This window comes from Adiantum capillus-veneris, chromosome 27 (assembly GCF_014529385.1).
Source record: "Adiantum capillus-veneris isolate H3 chromosome 27, ASM1452938v2, whole genome shotgun sequence".
Classification (NCBI taxonomy): Eukaryota; Viridiplantae; Streptophyta; class Polypodiopsida; order Polypodiales; family Pteridaceae; genus Adiantum; species Adiantum capillus-veneris.
Window position 1 is genome coordinate 9626750 of NC_140957.1, and position 19399 is coordinate 9646148.

General features: G+C 43.3%; 1 protein-coding gene and 1 pseudogene across 1 annotated transcript in view; both read left to right on the top strand.

The window, feature by feature from the left end:
• Nucleotides 1–3699: 3699 nt before the first annotated feature.
• Nucleotides 3700–4801, top strand: LOC147421486 (uncharacterized; annotated as a pseudogene).
• A 2242-nt stretch (nucleotides 4802–7043) lies between these two features.
• Nucleotides 7044–19399, top strand: part of HL (HAL2-like protein) — a 43954-nt gene continuing 31598 nt past the window's right edge. Inside the window, exons 1-2 of the mRNA XM_086503473.1 lie at nucleotides 7044–7119; nucleotides 7236–7415. Coding sequence (XP_086359599.1) covers nucleotides 7059–7119; nucleotides 7236–7415 — 241 coding nt within the window. The 5' untranslated portion in view covers nucleotides 7044–7058. The remainder of the gene's footprint in view (nucleotides 7120–7235; nucleotides 7416–19399) is intronic.

Below are 19399 nucleotides of genomic sequence, written 5' to 3' on the forward strand. Positions count from 1 at the left end.
AAAAATGTAGTTACTTTTCATGAAGGTAGTTATTACTATTAAGGTTGTGTGCCAAAGTGATTATAATATTTATGAGCACTCCAGCTAACAATTTGTAAGTTTGGAAAAGCATTTCTTGAAATGTCTTCTATATTTCATGCACCATTTTATCTAGATTCGTGAAAAAAGCACACTAAAGTGTCTTTTGGGTTTCAAATTAGTGTTAATGAATATATATTGGCTTTCAAATTTCTTTTAGCACCTTTGTATTGCATGATTTTAATGTTTTAGAATGCTTCTTGTACCTTCTAAAGTCACCTTTGTATTTGAGAATGTTAGAAATCTGTGTATAATACACACACTTGGTTTCCAAAAACAAAATTGAAAACTTGTGTGTGTAATACACACATAAACTTTCCAAGGACATGTCTTGTTTCTTTTATTGTTCACTTCATATTTGCATACACAAATAAGTCCTTTGTTTTGATTGATAGCATAATGGTATGAATATTTGAAGGCTAGTAATCAAATAGGCACATGGAACTCTTAGACTCCCAATATGCATTTCAATCTTATGCTTTGAAAGAGGTAAGGCAATACATGGGGCTTAGCGATAAAAGCGTGCAAACACAAGTAAACATAGTGAGTTCTAAAAGAATGTTACTGTATGGATGTAGATAAAAGTTGGATCCTTCTCCTTGTAGGAATAGTGGAGGCTCTTTCCAAAGGATGAACACATATACATAGTGATGTTGGATATGATTTGTATTTGAAGGTTAGAAGTCAAGGTCAAAGTTTAAAGTTAACAGGTGTGGTAGTTACTACTAGATGTAGTTTTTTGTTATAATATAATTGCAACAAGTGTTTGTGCAGGAAATCTTTTAAACACTTATACTGTTTTTATGTTATGTGTTGTTATTAAACAATTGTCCAAGTACGATTCATTTATGAGGGGATTTTCAAACATAAACATGCACACCGTATATTCCTACTAGTCTTTCGTCATATTAGCACTACTTGGCATTTGTAATTGGATAATTTATAAAATAATAATATGGCTATTCCAATTTATCGACCTTAATCGAACAATTTTGGTTAGGATATGGGTGGTCAAACCCTAATAATATGAGTATTCCCAGTATTACATATCCTTATACTATTTCTCCAATTCATCAAAACTTTAATTGCAAGATTCCTATCAAGATACGGGTAAGAATGAGAGTATTTGCAAGGGTGTATATCCTTAAACTAGTTGATAGGTTGAATATTGTATTGTATTAGGAAACTCTAAGAGGTGGAGCACTCTCATCATGTCCTACATACCCGTTTTGTTTGGCTTTTTGCATGTTGATGGCTTTTGGACTATTTGTATGTGGCTATTCCAATTGATAACAACCTAGAAGAAAGTGTATGGACAGGCTTGTTAGCAAAACCCTCACATATCCTCAACTCTATATGGCACAGACATGCTCAAATGGAATCAAGGGTGGAGTGAGAAATGGTGACGTGCATGCATTGTAGGCCATGTGACCGGGTCCCAAATTTACAAAATGGTCCACATCTACAATGTAATGCATTGAAATACCATAATCTTAAGTGAACGCTTGCAGGCATGGTGGTTAGAGCACATGCATTGCACGAGGTAGATTGTGCGTTTCGACGCGCAAGAATAGGTGGGTCTGAGGAAGATAATCTTTGATTTTCCCACTCACAGAGTGATATGGTGGACGCACACATCTTCCTCACTCTACCACCGATCCGTCTGCTCCAAGCGGAGAGAGAGAGAGAGAGAGAGAGAGAGAGAGAGAGAGAGAGAGAGAGAGAGAGAGAGAGAGAGAGAGAGAGAGAGAGAGAGAGAGAGAGAGAGAGAGAGAGAGAGAGAGAGAGAGAGAGAGAGAATAGCCTACACACATTCTTATGAGCGGTGGCTTCTCCTAGCAAAAAAATGCTTTGAGCCCACCAAAGGCCCGCCACACCCTTGCACCCAACCATTGTGACTCCCACCAATGCCATCGTAACGTCACCATACTTGCCTAAATGGTCACCCTCGGTGAGAGCCATTTACTTGGAGGGAAGAAACCTTATTGGCTGTGACAGGAGGACAACATGATAGATGCAGTTGACTTTTGTCTTCAACGATGTGATACCAGCACAGTTGACTTTTGTCTTCAGCATTGTGATACCGATTGGATCTGCAGCATGTGCAGTGTGCGCTTACTATGGATAGGTGGTGAAGTTTAGCTCTCAACCAGCCACCCATCGAGACCAAGGCATGCGCACTCACACACACACACACACACACACACACACACACACACACACACACACACACACAGAGAGAGAGAGAGAGAGAGAGAGAGAGAGAGAGAGAGAGAGAGAGAGAGAGAGAGAGAGAGAGAGAGAGAGAGAGAGAGAGAGAGAGAGAGAGAGAGAGATCGATGGGTCCCAACCAACCCTCTCAAGTGCCTTCCCTACTTCTCTGACAATAGTCTCTCCTATCTCCCCGTTTTTGGCTTGCTTAAAAGAGGCCCCACCATGGTCTCAAAAAAGGTTATTATCTATGGGGGGTAATATAAGACTATGGTCACCTGACTATTCCATCCTCGGGTGATCATTGGTACCTTAGCAAGTGTCGCTTGTGCCCTATTTGCCACCAAACTCTCTCTCTCTCTCTCTCTCTCTCTCTCTCTCTCTCTCTCTCTCTCTCTCTCTCTCTCTCTCTCTCTCTCTCTCCACCATCTCTCAGAGTCACTCTATCATATACATATCGATACATAGATATATCATTGTCTATAGAATATCTCCATGTCTTTGCATATATCAAACCATCTTCATTGAGACATCTATCTCTTCATAGAATCTCTATCTATTATGAGAAAGTACTTAACAATAATGCAGTCTCATTAACTAATTCATGTCCTGTCTAATCACTCAATTCCACTACATCTAACATAGAGTGACCTTGATAATGACATATATTTGCCATTTGATCTCCTTCAAGGTGAAGTCTCTAAATAACAAGTTCCACCCAAATTTAGGTCTTGTTTGCCAAGCTCATGGCACATATCCTAAGATGGTATGCAGTGCTCATAGGCTATCCTAATTGTGTTGGCCAAGGGGTATTAGTGGTACACCTTTGTATAAAATGTTATGCCCCCACCCCGTTATCCAAGTAACATTTGTTATGCATTCCATAAATTGAATGTACAATATATGATATACCTCAATGCATAAATCGACTCCACTCTAGGGAGATTACTACCACGACGAATCTTCAGTATGAAGCACCTCTGGATCTGATTTGATAGAGAATCATATGAAAAGATAGACCTCTCAATGTAAATAGGCATATCTCTTTGTGGGTAGCAAAGCTAGTTTTCCTGCTTCTCACAACATCATCCACAAATTATTTTGACAGAGGGTCATTGTCTTGAAGATAGATAAGCTCGCTCTCTGCAAAAGTCTCAGATGAGGTCACGATAAGGATGCCGTTAATTTGTTACCTTTGTCGCCCCTTCTTGAGCAAGATTGCAATACACAAGTGTCGAGGGTTCATCCCCATCATTTGACTGTGGATTGTCAATTCAAAAGAATTTTTTTTCAACATTTGGAAATAGAGAAGTGAATGGTGTTGGCCTTCACTTCAATGAGCATACATAACCTCATTTGTTTACGGGCTGTTGACTTCTAATTATCCCACACATCCAAGGAGACGCAAAGATGACCCATGTGCTAGTCCAACGAGGGCCATGTTCCTCAAATGTCAGGCCAACTTCTTCTTCCTCACCCACGACTGCCCCCCCATCCCCTCCTCCCCTCCCATTGCCACCTTCAACTTCACTGACTTCAAGCACATAAGAGGACTCAAAGAGATCAAAGTAGTCGATGCCAGCAGATTTTGATGACCCTTCAAATGAACATATAGAGGTATATCCCTTAGCAAAAGATGAAAATTTACTGGAGAATGGTGTGGTCAGCTATGAAGAAGTCATTGAGACCTTAGATGCTACTAGAACTTCTTTTTCATTAGAGCAAAGTGTGAAGGATCCTCCTAATTATGGCAGGCAATTAGAGGCAAGCTCATGCAGTGGAAATGCTGTGACAATTGCAGAATGTACTGCTATGGGACATGGGGATTCATAATTGGAGGTTTTTGTGTTGTCAATAAATGCATGTCAGGAAGACCAAAGCAATGTTGAAGGTTTTCCATTACCTTTGTGTAAGCCTGATGGAGGCTCTGTTTTTTTTAGTGGTTCATCCTCACATGTACAGGGTATGTCAATACATCAACCACATTTGCTGCAAGTGAATCTGGATTGCAGTGGTCGGAGGTTACTGCTTATCTTCCTTTGTCCACTCTCTCATCCTCATCAATCATACTTCCAAGCTCCCGACAGGGAAGCTGGGGCTTATCTCTTGCATCGAGCTCGATCAAAACATCAAGTGGATCCTCTTGCAAGGGGTGGAGGAATGTAAAATCATAAAAGAGCCCACTTCAGACATCAAGAGCTTCATCTCCAAGGTCACACATTGAGAAGGATGGGTACAATAGTGCAAATGAACAAAATCCTTGGATAGTGGCCCCCTAAGAAAATGAACGTGAGAGAGAGAGAGAGAGAGAGAGAGAGAGAGAGAGAGAGAGAGAGAGAGAGAGAGAGAGAGAGAGAGAGAGAGAGAGAGAGAGAGAGAGAGAGAGAGAGAGAGAGAGATTGGAGTTGAAATTAGATGCTCAAGAGGTTTGGAGGTGCAACGGATGGCTGAAGATGGGAACCGTCTCTTTCGTGCAGTAGCAGATCAGGTCTATGGAGGTTCTGAAATTTAGTCACCTATATTTGTCTTGAAGGCATGTGGCTCTATGTAAGTGCTCAAGGAGCTTCCTATCTGGAGTGTGGACTCTTGGAATGCGCTGCACCTGGAATACACACAACAGGAGCATGTCCAAAAATCTCTAGGCTATTTTCAACTGCCTATCAAGAGTGCGGACTCTTGAAATGCATTGGTTGCAAGATATTCCATAAGAGAAAGCTCTAGTCCATTTCCAACAAATGCAACCACCTACGCATGCATCTTGAAGACATGTGGCTCTACGTAAGATGCTGATATGAGCACAAAAGTTTATATTGTTAGTCAGAGGGTGTTGAAAAAGATGTTGTGCTTGGCACTATCTTGGTTGATATGTATGCCAAATGTGGTGTGCTTGAGAAAGCACCAAAAGTACTCGAGGAGCTTCCAGTTGCCTCTTGGAATGTATTCATTGGAAAATGTGCACAACAAGAGCAGGTCTAAAAAGCTCTAGGCTATTTTCAGTGGATGCAAGGCATTGGAATGCACTAGTCACGAGATACATGTGTGCAACAAGAGCAATGTTAGAGGCTATTGAAAAACGATGTCATGCTTGGAATTGTCTTGGTGGATATATATGCCAAATGTGGTACCCTTTTACAAAATCACAAAAAGCTGCTACAACATGTGTTAATAAGTGACCCTTAGTCAGAGGCGACACAATAATTTGAATGCACGAGGATTAAGAATGGTGCTCAAAAGTAGCCAAGCCATAGCTGCTAGATTGATGCAAGTGGAAGGGCTCAATGATTTGTTCATGAAGCTACCAAGTATTTTTAAGGCAAACATATCTAGTTGTAGGATATCATATGTGCATATCGCACTTATCTCTGTCCCCTACCACTGCAAAAGAGCCTCTCTGCTCTTCCATACCAAAGCTTTGGTGATGCAGCTTCAGCCTTCGCCTTGGCCATCGTGCCTCCCATATGCACCTACCACGCTCAAAATGGTCCTCTACCACTGTAAAAGAGTCCTCTTGGCTCTTCCCTATCAAAGCATGGTAACACAGCTTCAGGCTTTGCAATGTCCACTCCGCCTCCACTATCATGTATGTTTCAAGTAGTGCGGTCACACGGAAGGTTAAATGCAACCTGTATACATTGACGATAGACATTTAATCGCACGGTGAGTAAGCATTACCATTTTTTCATTTTTGACACTGAGAACGCAGTTATGAACACGTTGAAAATTGCACGCTGGTGTGGATTATACAAATTGGGGAGGACTATACAAAGTCCCCCATGCAAGGAGTCTAGCATGTTTCCTTTTTTAAAACATAAAAATGGAGCAACAAACAATTAATAATATTGACATCTTGTATGATTACGAACATTGAGCTTGACAAAACTCTAGTCCTTCTTGTGGGCTTTTTGCGAGGTACACTTCCGAAACGCTACGATCGGTATCCCAAACACACTCATGTAAACAAAATGTAACAAGCTTTGATGAAAACTCTCTCTCTCTCTCTCTCTCTCTCTCTCTCTCTGTCCATGTGTGTATGCGCGCACGCTTCATTTTAATGTCTCTCCTCCCAGTTAATAAATATCTTACACATATTTAATAGCATCAAATAATAGAACTTGTCAATTTTTTTCTTTTGAGAAGTGTTGACATGGCATATGCAGTTCTTCAATACTTTGCTCGATCTCAATTCGATGCGAAAACAGCTAACGAAGCCCTCTGGTTGATTTCTCATTCTCTTCACGGACCCAAAAAAACAAGGTGAGAATTCAATATGGCATAAGGCTATTGACAAGAATTTCCTAATAAAAAGCTTCTTTGAGAAAAATAGAAAGTGACACTATTATTTTTAAACATGTAGTGTCTCAATACGATATTATGTTTTTTTTAAAAAAGTGTAACAATGAAGTATTTACATTACAATATATTCCAATGGCATAAAAATTAATATTTGACACAAAACTCAATGTCCCTCTTTAAAGGTCTTTAAAAAATAAACTAAAATTTTCATTAGCTTGTCACGTGGCATTAAATCACAAGTTTTTTCCAATGGTCCATATTTGCACCCAAAACTCCACCCTTCACTAGAAATGGCATTAATTCACACGTTTTTTCCAATGGTGCACCCAAAAATCCACCCTTCACTAGAAATGCAACCCTGAGTTGAATATTATAAGTTATAGTATAGATATAGATTCTCAAATTTGGTCAGAGTCTGCGTTTTTGCCAAAGGCATTTACCCGAGCCAATGGCGGATTTTGCGTAGTGTCAGGGGCATGGCTATGATTGTAGGTGCAGGCTCGGCCAACCTAACTGCTGCATTTGAGGATGCGCACGGTACTTGCCCCCATATCGTTCAAAGAGGCTTAAGTGCAGAATGTAGCGCTTATCTTTCCTTTCTCAAGAAGCGAAGGAGAGCTCACTGCAGCAAGGGAATATTTCATGTTGCGAAGGTGTCGAGCAGTATGGGGACCTCACATTGGATGGACAGGGAAGGTATGATCAAGAGCTTGAAGTGGCAGTTAGGGCTGTGCAACTCGCTTGCATTCTCACGCAGCGCACTCAAGAACGTATTCTGCGGAATGAAGAAAAGGCTGACTTAAAACTGGATCGGTCTCTTGTCACAGTTGCAGGTGCCTATTTGTTCTTGTTTGCTTTAAAAAGTAATCAAGGGTCTCCTTGTTTGCTAACAAAATGTTAGTGGTCGTGGCTGTTGTGTATCGTGTTAAGCTAAGAAGTGATGCCATGATTATCTATAAGCATGAGACAACAGCCTGGTGTGCGTCAGTCTTATAGGGAAACATTATTATTCTGGTGAAGGCTGGTTTTGTTTATTGTTGATTGTTTATTGGCGAGTTCAGACTATTCTGAACTTATGAAGGTATATATATTGTTGTTGTTTACTTTTGATCATTACCTCACCTGACATGCGATGGTGGTATCAATTGGCGGTATCGAATAGTTACCTATTCCTTATTGAAAAGATAGAGGTTATTTAACCTTGTTGAAAAATTATCAGTGCCTGAGTGGACTTTTGATTGGATGGCTTGCAAACTGCTTTGAAAGGCACCTATGTTCAATTGAAAATGACAATTTTATACGGCAATACTCCAAATGAGATGTGTGAGGCACCTTTCCTCTAGATTCAATCTCCCTTGAAACATGCTGAGAGAAAATAAATCTTCTTATGAGTTGCCGCATAGGGCATGTACAATTCATGGACCATTCATCTCGTTTGAGCATCTAATTCTTAATCTCTGGAAAATGGAAGGTGCTATCTTGCCAAATTTGGGTGAATATGTAAGAAATGTTTTCAACAATAGTTGGCATCTCAAACATCCAATGTTGCCTATCAAACTTGGGGAAATTTCTCCCTACTCAAAAATCTCTAGTGCGAACGTTGAACTTGATGATCCCTTGACTCGACCTTGACCTGATGAAAAACTACCAAATACCATACCAATCTGTGATCTTCCAGATCATTAGACAAGCAATTTTCGAACGCGGCTCTTCTCTCATGAATACTCGAGAGGGAGTGTTCTTTGTTAGAGTCATCCTTATCTGTAGAGATAAGCAACAACGCATGTCATGTATTTTGCAATGATGTGACTCTTTATCAAAGACTTGCCCTCTCACACGAATTTGAGGGTCTTCCGTACAAGACCCAAGAGTTAGTTTGAATTTATTTAATTTCTTACGAAACAACAAGGGAGATTTTCTGTTTCTATGGTTCTCATCCCACTGCAGAGGTTACATTTTTCAGAGACCAGAGGATAAGCTTCCAGCTTGCATTGCTGACTCTTATCATCCGTTGTAAAATATCTTATGGATATATCTTCTTGCATCTACAAAGTTGGGGTAAAACTCCTGCTTTGAACTTCTTCATCTTGTCTACAATAGAAAGGTTCATGAATGGGAAAACCGATCCCACTCTTCTCAGATGCTTGCCTCAAAGTGTAGCTGAAAAAATTGCTCGGAAAAGTCAGTCTTGATTTGGTTAAATTTTATAGCATCTCAAGTGAATAGCCCAATGTGATCCCATTATTTATTTTGGCTTGAAGTATTTATTTGACTTATTTGTCAAAACTTGGGTAGGTTAATTTGCTAAAGTGAGTATATAAGTACACTTAGTCCCCATAGTAAAATATACTAATTCATTGCCAAGGTTGGTTGGTTCTAGAGGATGTGTTCGCAGATTCAGTTCCAGGAATCCCGATCAAAGCTGTGGCTCTTTGATACCTTGGTAGCTTCAAATATGCTCTATGGGGTTTAGGTTTGGGGACCCTCTGTGGGTCACGATGGGTGGAGAGGTATGGAGAGGCCCTTGGTATCTATGATCTCTCGGTTGATTAGAGCCAAGGCCTCCATGCCACACGAGATCATTAAAGTGGCGTTAGTAGCCCCTCCTATGGAGATAGAGGCACTTACCATATCAGTCTTCTTTAAAGTTTATGCACAGCTTTTGGGATACTACCTGAAGCACATATGCCAGATTGGCCCTTGAGTCCTCCAGACAATTAGCTTTACAGAGGGACACATCATGCTGGTATGCGCAAATGTCATCATGGTTCTAGATATATGGCTTCAACATGGACAGCTTGCCTCCCTTCCAGTACTCTCTTGATGCACCATCGTTGTCTCTTACAGGGGTGGAGATTACTAGACTCATTCGCCAGGACCTGACTTGGCTGGGCTGAACACAAGGAGGACATGGATAGAGCTGACACAGGACTTGGGCACGAAGATGGCTTTTTATAGAGCATCTTCTTCAACTCACAGGGGATGGGTTTGTGATTCGACCCAGCTACATGCATACACATCTATCTCATGGGTTACGATGTGTCATTGATCAGATACGGACACCTTCACACCAGATTGGGATTGAGACTGATAGATTTAGAGGGATACCAACAGCTAATAGGATATGCTGCCTATGCCATACAGAGCCAGAGACGGAGATGTATAATATACGTCAGTGCACAATGTATTATGAGATACGAGGTCACTTTCACTGTCTGTTCAGGGAAGCCTTCGGACCCTGTTCTAGAGTCATGAGCTATCAGGACCAGAGATGTCTTGGAATGTATCTACTTGAGTTACACAGACACAAAATAGTTTATTGAGGAGATCTGGAGAGAGACAATCCCAGAGACAGATTACCGATTTCTTCACACCAGACACTGGTAGATAGATAGAGGAGCAGCCGCCACTGCAAAGCTCAACTCATACTCACACCCACGGTACTCTCATTGACTGAGCGTTGGAGCTAGGGAGATCGAGAGACCCACGACTGAGGAGAGGAGCTTCACAACATCAACGGAGACTACAAGAGAGGATTTGAGCCATACTATCTCAACATCGAAAGTACAGATGAGGATGGATTCATCACCGATTGTTTTTTTCCCTTGTATTGGGCACCCATTGTATCATTGATCACACATACCCCACACAGTTTGAGCTAATAGCACTTTTAGATTCAATTTAGGATTGGTCTTATAGGTCATTTTGCCTTTTGAAGACGTTAATATATCATTTCATTTCATCTCTCTCTCTCTCTCTCTCTCTCTCTCTCTCTCTCTCTCTCTCTCTCTCTCCCCCTTGGTTCAACGCTTCCGCATCGTCAACTTTGACATGGTATCAGAGCTTTGGAGGAGACTTGCAACGCATGCAATTTTCGATGCCTTAGTGCTTGGAGATTTCCAATGCACAGAGCTCTCATGATGCTCGAGGGAAAGCCCATGTGATTTGAGCAACCAATGGTGTCCATTGATCCAAAGCAATTTGCTTTACCTGGACAGGAACTTGGCCAAGGGAGTAATGAACAGGCTATGCGTCAGACCCTTCCGTCACCTACTTCATATTCAGGTTATTTTGGAGGTGGTTCAGCGTTTGAAGCTATGGCTAGACCTTCCACAAGTTATATGCTAGGGAATGTGTTTGGGACAATGCAACCAGGCATGGCTAACCCTATGTATGGGAAGTCTGTTTCTAGAGCATGTTTTTTTATTTGATTTCATTGGTTTCTATATTTTCCTGTTGTCCTTAATCGTGTTCCTTGTCTTCCTCGATTTCTTAGGTTCTCTGCATTGGGTTGTTTGGGTTTGTTGTTGGCTGCTTGTTGCTTTTCTCTCTACTCGCTCTACTAGGTTCTACCTCGGCAACCAGCATGGCTAACCCTATGTATGGTATGGTCTGTTTCTAGAGCATGTTTTTTTATTTGATTTCATTGGTTTCTATATTTTCCTGTTGTCCTTAATCGTGTTCCTTGTCTTCCTCGATTTCTTAGGTTCTCTGCATTGGGTTGTTTGGGTTTGTTGTTGGCTGCTTGTTGCTTTTCTCTCTACTCGCTCTACTAGGTTCTACATCGGGTTCCAAAAGGTGGTTTTTATCAGAGCCTCCTTCAGTGCCTTCTTGAAGTTCCCTTTCCACCTTTGGTCCTCATGAGCAACCTTGAGCAAGTGGTTTTTTACCTTGTCTTTATTTTTCCTACAGTTTTCCATGTGGCTACTTGTATCTAGTTTTTACAGATTGTTTCCTTTCTCACTACTTTGTAATCAGTGATGTACTTGCCTCAGAATCGGACCATTTGGGCGTTCGTAGAAATAAGGAAAGAGAGAGAGAGAGAGAGAGAGAGAGAGAGAGAGAGAGAGAGAGAGAGAGAGAGAGAGAGAGTCCATGTGGCCATGTCTCTCTTATTGCGCCACATGACCCCACAATTGAGAGATCATATTATGCCTTTGGATGAATTGCCAGATTTGTTGGATCAAGAGTATGCAGATGATACAATGCTCTTTGTACGCTATGACACGCCCACCTTGGAGAGTCTACAGGATGCTCTCGCTACCTTGCTTGGCCAGTGGTGCTCTCATCAATTGGCACAAGTCTTTTGGTTTTCTCTCGTAGGTGTGGACAAGGATTGTTAGTGGGTGTGCAGGATAATTTCACTTGGCTACCTAGAGGACAAACTTGCAAATATTTGGGTTTCCATGTTGGTATTCATGTGTCAATTGAGCAACAATTTGCGCCCGTACTATAGTCTATCAGAGAGATGCGATTGGTCATCCTTGCATTTGTCTTTGGGTGGTAGAGCCCTTGTTGTGAATTAGGTTTTTCTTGCGACAACTTGGTTCACCATTTCGTGCATGACTCGTTAGTGTGGTGTCATGGGGCGTTTGAAGCTCCTTGCAGGCAACTTTTTGTGGGGTGACCTAGATGGCTCTACTGACACTAGACCACGAGTCCATTGGGACATAGTCATTTTGCCTAGAGAGGATGGAGGATTGGTGTAATAGACTTCTGACACCCCAAGCCAAAGATCTAAAGCAACACACGTAAGAGAAACTGAAAACAACTAAACTGAATTTTGAGAGAGAGAGAGAGAGAGAGAGAGAGAGAGAGAGAGAGAGAGAGAGAGAGAGAGAGAGAGAGAGAGAGAGAGGGGAAATGAAATGATACATTAACATCTTCAAAAGGCCAAAAGGCCAAAATGACCTATGAGACCAATCCGTTACAAACTGGTGAATCTGATACCATGCCTGAGTACAAAAAAAGAGATACTAAAATGAATCTAGAAGTGCTACTCGTTGAAACTGTGTGGGGTATGTGTGATCAGTGATACAATGGGTGCCCAATACAAGAGAAAGATTGATGAATCCATCCTCATCTAAACTCTGGATGTCGAGATAGTATGGCTCGAATCCTGTGTTGTAGTCTCCTTCGATGCTGTGAAGCTCCTCTCCTCAGAGGTGGGCGTCTCGATCTCCCTAGCTCCAATGCTCGGTCAATGAGAGTACCACGGGTGTGAGTATGAGCTGATCTTTGCAGTGGTGGCTTGTCCAATGTTTGGTGTGAAGAAATCCGTAATCTGTCTCATGGATTGTGTCACGAGGACGTGGTCATAACCTCACCGTACAGGTGCAATTTCAGTGCTGTATTTTGACTGTTTTTCAGCCATACGAACGCCAGAACCATTGGGAACATGCCCTACTGACAGAGGACAGTTCGGGGACTGTTTAGGGCTGAAAACAGGGCAAAAACCAGTAAATACAGCGAGCTAAATTTACCGTTTTTGGGCAAGAATCAGAGGGTTTATGCCAGTGGAAGTGAGTTCCAGCAAGGGAATGGGTTTCGCGCAAGTTTTGGGGTTTTTATGTTGCCGAAATTTGGCCAAAACAGGTGGTATCTAGCTGGATACAGGTAAAGAATTCCCAGGACTCTACTTTGTAATTTACCATCTCAAAGAATAAAGAAATACCGAAAGGGGCGCCAATTTTGGGGCCTATAGCTTGTCGGCATATGCTCGGAGCATTCTAGCTTCCAAGCCATGTGTGTGCTTAAGTGTTAGTTCCCGTCGCAGGTTACCTTTCTAAAGTGCTCTCTGTCTGTGTCTAAAGAAAGACTTTCGGGTGAAAGCCAAAGCCTACCGCCCCACGGGCCGGTTTCAAGGTTCCGTATATCAATCACTTTTTCCTCAAGAAGTGAGCCTCAGTTGTTTTGGGTAAAGACAGAGTACAAAAACGTGGGATTACACTATGGCCGACAAAGAGAAGGGCATTATGGAAGAGGGTTCCTCTTCCAAGGACAGGCAGGAAACTGCTATGGTGTTCAATATTGGCGAGAGCTCATGGCCATGTCAGTTTGTACCGCCTGTTGATGTGAATGTCCCTCCAATAGTACAGGGCTTTATGACTGGGCAACTTGAGGATGATGTGTTCAGGACTCAGTTAGTTGCCGCGGTGAATGTGTTTTTGCAGCTGGTGCAGAACCCAAGGTTTATGGAGTTCTTGCAAGCGCCACCAATGCCACAACAAAATAGGCAACCTACACCGTGAACAGAGCTTGTTGAAGCTCAAGCCCAAATACTTCATGCGCCTCAGCAGGACAGGGAACACTAGCATGTTGCGGAGTCGGGGGCTCCAAAACAAGTTCCTCCCGTCCTTGAACAGGTGGCTAGAATGCCTATGTTACAGGCTATGCTAGTTAAGCCCGCCACCTTTCAGAGCCCGCATGTTGTCTTGAATGGACAGGGAACTGGATACCAGCCAATGTACCCAGTTTTCCCACCACCCACGGTACATCCTGGGTATTTCGGGGGTGGATCTGTGTTCCAGAGTATGGCTGGTTATCTTTATATAGTACGTCGTTTACATTTTATGCGCCTGGAAGTCAGCCGTCATGCCAGGAACAGTGTTTGGGGGTATGCAAGGCATGATGCCAACGGCCCAAACCCCATGTATGGTAGCATCGACATGCAGCAAGGTTTTCAGTGCAACCAAGGCTAGTTTGGGGTGCCACGGGGCCAGTTTGGCATGGCTGGTTTTTCTGGGCAGCAGCTAGATATGGCACCTCTTATGCAAAATGTTAATGGCCAAGATGTGCCGATCATGCCTACTACAGTGCCCATGTTGCAGATTATTCCCTATGACAATTTGGGGGCACCGGAAAAGCCGAAAGCTTACAAAGAAGGTGCTGCAGTTGTAAAGTTTAGCACTTTTAGTGGCTTTGAGGATAAAGCAAAGGCTCTCACTTTCCTCCAGCAGTTTGATATAGCTTATGCAGGAGGGAATTTTACAGAGGCCTTTAAGGTCAGGAAAGCTGCCACTTTCTTAAAGGACAATGCGCTTACATGGTGGATGACATTGTTAATGCAAGGACAAGCACTCGCCACTTGGGTCTATTGCAAGCAAATGTTTGCATCTGCTTGGCTGTCAAATGAATTTGAAGCCGACGTCATGACAGATTGGCACGAGCTTACTTCGGCTACATGCAAGAGCTTGCTTGAGTATAATCGGAGGTTTTGTAAAGCGTTAACTCTCAGTGACCTCCTACAGATTTGTGCCATTGACAGAGCAGATAGAGAAGTACTGTTGTGGGCTGCCTAAAGGGCTTCGGGACTACTGTACCAAGAACAGAGTGGCTACCCTCACCTAGCTCATGGAAGTTGCTAACACTGGTCTTGCCTTGTTGAAAGGAGAGGACAGTGGGTTTTCGAGCAACGAGAAAGGAGGGCAGCAAAAGAAAAATTTTACGAAGAAGCCCTTTGTGAAAACGGCTCCTGAAGCGTCACATGGGTCAGAAAAGGCCACCAAAGACAAGAATTCAGCCGGGACTTCTGGAGCGCAGGCAAAGAAACAGAAAAGGAAGCCTTTTGTGCGCAAGTGGCTCGAGGAAAAGAAGGTCCTAATGGTTGAAAATAAATGCTTTATATGCGAGAAGCTTGGTCACTTTGCTACCAATTGTCCTCAAAGGAAAAGACCAGCTGACTTAGATGATAAAGAGGACCAGAAAGGCAAGAAGCCTAAACCCACGGCAGGTTTGGTGCCAGATATGGGGGGTGATAGGCCCAGTCTAGATGCCAGTGAGTTATGCAGGGCATGGGGTAAAGTTAGGGATCAAACGACACTCATCTTCTTTGATCCAAGTGCCAAAGCAAACTTTATCTCACGAGAGCTTGCTATGAAGCTGGGCATGAGAGCTGAAGAAATGGGATACACAGCACAGGCAGGGTTGGCATGTCCTGGCCACTCAGAGTGTGTTACTCCTATTATTGGAAAGTTGCGTCTGCATATGCAGTCATATGTGGACACAGAAGAATTTGATATCCTGCCATTGGAAGGGTGCAATGCGCTACTTGGAATTCCGTGGATGTTCAGAGTGCATGGCGTGCTGGATGCTTTCGGCAAGACGATCACCCTTCAGCATAGGGGCAAAACTCATGTTTTGGATGTAAAGCTCAAAGGGGAGTCTGTCCCTATTGTATCTGCTTCTGCTATCACTTCTATAATAAAGAATCATCTTTCTGTGTACTTGATTTTTGGACGTGATGTCTCAGATAATTGTCGGTCAAATTTATCTGTGTTACATAAAGAAAGGTCAGCATTTTTGCAAGAGTTTAGTGACCGTTTCTCTGATTTATTACCATCGCAATTGCCGCCAGAGAGACCTGAGGATCATCGGATAGATTTGGTGCTAGGGTGTAGCCCACCAAATAGACCTCCCTACAGAGTTAGTGCAACGCAACAGAAAGAGATTATGGGCCAGGTTGAGGAGTTATTAGAGAAGGGCTGATTTAGCCTAGTTCTTCACCCTTTTGCTCCCAGTGCAGAAAAAGGATGGCTCATGGCGCATGTGTATTGATTACCGTGTGTTGAATAAGAATACCATCAAGAATAGGTTTCCTATTCCTAGGATTGATGATATTCTTGACCGTTTAGAGGGTGCTGCAATTTTCAGCAGGATAGACCTTAAGAGTGGGTACCATCAGATTCATATAAGGCCAGAGGATGTGCACAAGACTGCGTTTAGAACGACATTCGGTCTTTATGAGTTTCTAGTGATGCCGTTTGGGCTAACAACATTAGCAGTTTGTTGGGACGTTCTTCGATGACATGATAGTCTATTCGAAGAATGAAGAGGAGCATAGGCGTCGCTTGACCATTGTGTTCGAAGAGTTGCGCAGTCATAGGTTACTTGTCAATCCTAAGAAAAATGAATTCTTCCTGGAAGAGATCCACTTTCTTGGCCATAGTCTCAAAGGATGGTGTCAAAATGGATCCCGCAAAGGTCGAAGCTATTAAGACATGGCCAGACTTGAAGACTGTGTATGATGTCAGAAGCTTCTTGGGATTGTGTTCCTACTATAGAAGGTTTATTAGGAATTTTACAGAGATAGCATCACCTCTTCATGCTTTGCAAAAGAAAGAGGCCAGTTTCTGATGGAACCAAAAAGAGATTTCAACTTTTCGTCTCTTAAAGGAAAAGTTGACTTCAGATCCAGTAATTGTTTTGCCAGATCTCTGGAAGTCATTCGTGGTCGAGTGTGACGCGTGTGGCAGTAGCATCGGAGCAGTGCTAATGCAAGATGGACGGGTAGCAGCTTATGAAAGACGTATTTTGCAAGGGCCAGAGAAGACTATGCAAGTCTATGAGAAAGAGCTCTTGGCCGTAATTCATGCGCTTGCTAGCTGGAAGCACTACCTTTTAGGTGCTGATTTTGTTGTCCAGACAAACCATCAGACCTTGCGATACTTCTTGACACAGTCAAAGCTATCCGAAAAGCATATGCGATGGGCAAACATTCTTTCTATGTTCCACTTCCAGATTATGCATGTGGAAGGCAAGAAGAATGTTGTGGCTGATGCGTTATCAAGGAAGCCACAAATTTCAGCTGTGTCACGGCATGCTCTCTTTTGTACAGGTGGATAGTGGTCCTTCTCGGACTAGGAACCAGTTATTTTTAGCCATGGCATTCTTGAAAGAGGGAGACAATCTTTTTACTTCTCCCAGATTTGGTTCCAAGTTCCACAGGTATATCATATTATCATTTTTTCCTTTTGCATTCACCTATCCTTGGTGATCCAGTTACACAGGCAGAGACTGCTGGAGAGTTATGACATTTATCCACGGTTCGAGTGTTCTCCCTTCAGAGGGGGATATGGAGCCAACTTGGGAGTCAGTTTCCGCGGACTACTTCCATACAGTTCTTGTGGTTCCATGTGCAGTAGACAGGATTGACGTTACATTGGTTGCTTTCTACAACACCCTGTTCTTCTCTTGCAGAGCTTGGGAGAGGATCTTCCTTTGATCTTGCCGTATTAGCTGCAGTCTCAGTATTGATGTGTGTTTCCATTCTGCTGGATGTTTGTTCCCGATTCACTCTGAGAGTGGTGTGATATTCTCTTGGTTGGTGTTCCAGACAGACCAGTTACAGTGCCACTCTCAATTCCGACGAAGTTCCTTCAAATATAGTTTGTAGATCATCATTCTATATGGTGGCTGGTGCAGTTCTTTGGTTCTTTGTCATCAGACATATAGTTCCATAATAGCCTCGGATTGTTCCCTTCCGTGGACTTCCGTCGCAGCTTGGAGTTTTTTTTGGCGTGTGGTATATGATTGGAGGTGCAGATTTCTGTCTCTTTGCTCGAGGGTGGAGTACTTTAGAGTTGGGAAATGATCAATCTTTTATGCCTTTTACCCTTAGTTCGGATACATACTCTTCGAGCGGTCAGCAGCAATACCTTCTGCACATGCTAGTTGTGCGACTTGTGAGTTGGTTGGCTTGAGGAGATTCTTGATAGAGCTCGATTTACTTTCAGCAGACAACATTATACTTCTCGGACGTCTTTTGGGGGTAGCAGTTGGATTGTATACCGCAGGTTACTTTTCCACTGCAGAATTTGTAGCATATATCCTCGTCCACGAAACCCTTTCTTTTACAGTTGCAGATTGCTCACTCCAGCTCCTTGGCATAGTAACAGGGAATGGCCGTTTTCAGGTCTCCGTTCTTCGTTCCCATTCCAAGTTCCCGTTCCGAATCCCCGTTCCGTGTTTCAAAGTGAGTACTCGTAACAGGGAATGGCATTTTGTTCCACGTTCCCGTTCCGGTTTCCCATTCCTGGTAACCATGCTCCTTGGATCCGTTTCTCGTCCAGGATCTGAGAGGGGGTGTTAGGGTTCATATTCCTGTCCGGTGGTAGCTCCGGTATCTCCCAAGAGCAGATTAGAGAGTGTGAGGCTGTGCACGGCGAGTGTGAGGTTTTCCCTCATGTCGGGTCATGTCTAACCATGTTTAGCTCGGGTTTTGGCTTTGTTCCATGGTCACATAGGCTCCTGGAGGCTTGGGATATTTTATCCCAGGCTCCCCATATTTTTCCCTCTGTCTCCCATAGTTTCATGGCCTTCTCCCTATTTTTCTATATTTACAAGGTCGTGAGGGCTGAGGGCTGGGTCGGGCAGGCTGAGATCAGCCCTATATAGGCAGCCGGGGGGGATCTCTTCTGTGTAGTGCAGATTAGCCCAAGTTAGGGACGCCCTCTCGTGGGCACCCCGGGGGCAGCCTGGCGTTTCTTCCACAGATCAGCCAATGTTTATGCATGGATCAGCCAGCGTTTTCGTGCACATCAGTACAGCCCCAACGTTTTTCCTTGGGCAGCAGGTCAGTTCCCTAGCGTTTTTCCCCTCAGAGCTTCACCACGGAGACGACATGATCGCCATGTTGCAGAGCACCACAGCAGAGGTGCAGGCACATGAGAGGAGGTTCCATGCTCTCTACACGAGACATGTTCACCTCTTCTCTCCAGATCAGTTCTCTTGCTAGGACGAGATCCCGCCACAGCCTCGGTTCCACAGGAGGCTAGGGTAGCCCATGACGAGACCGTGACAGTGGTCTCATGTGCAGGAGCAGTTGGCAGTGTCAATAGCAATCGCAGTAGTGTGTGTCCTCGGGTCTATCCATTGGCATGACAGTTCTATGCCGGACCACCCCTGGTCACTTGTATGAGCAGATTGTTATGAGCATGGAGAGCCTTTCCCAAATCTCTCTCTCTCTCTCTCTCTCTCTCTCTCTCTCTCTCATTCTTAGATGTCTTGTCTCATTCTTCCTATGTGATCTCTCTTCTCCACAGGTGTGCCTTGTTCATGTGTTTGCAATTGCAGGTGTTCTCGGAGTCGAGGTATCCACCGGATCACAAGCGAGGTCTTGTCCCCATTGCATCTTCCGCTGCCACCTTTGACAGTTCCGAAGATCAAACAATACCAAAACAACTCTTTTTTCACTACTGCCCTCGAGAGTAAATCACCAAGCATTGAAACCGATATTAAAACTAGAGTCAAACAATTC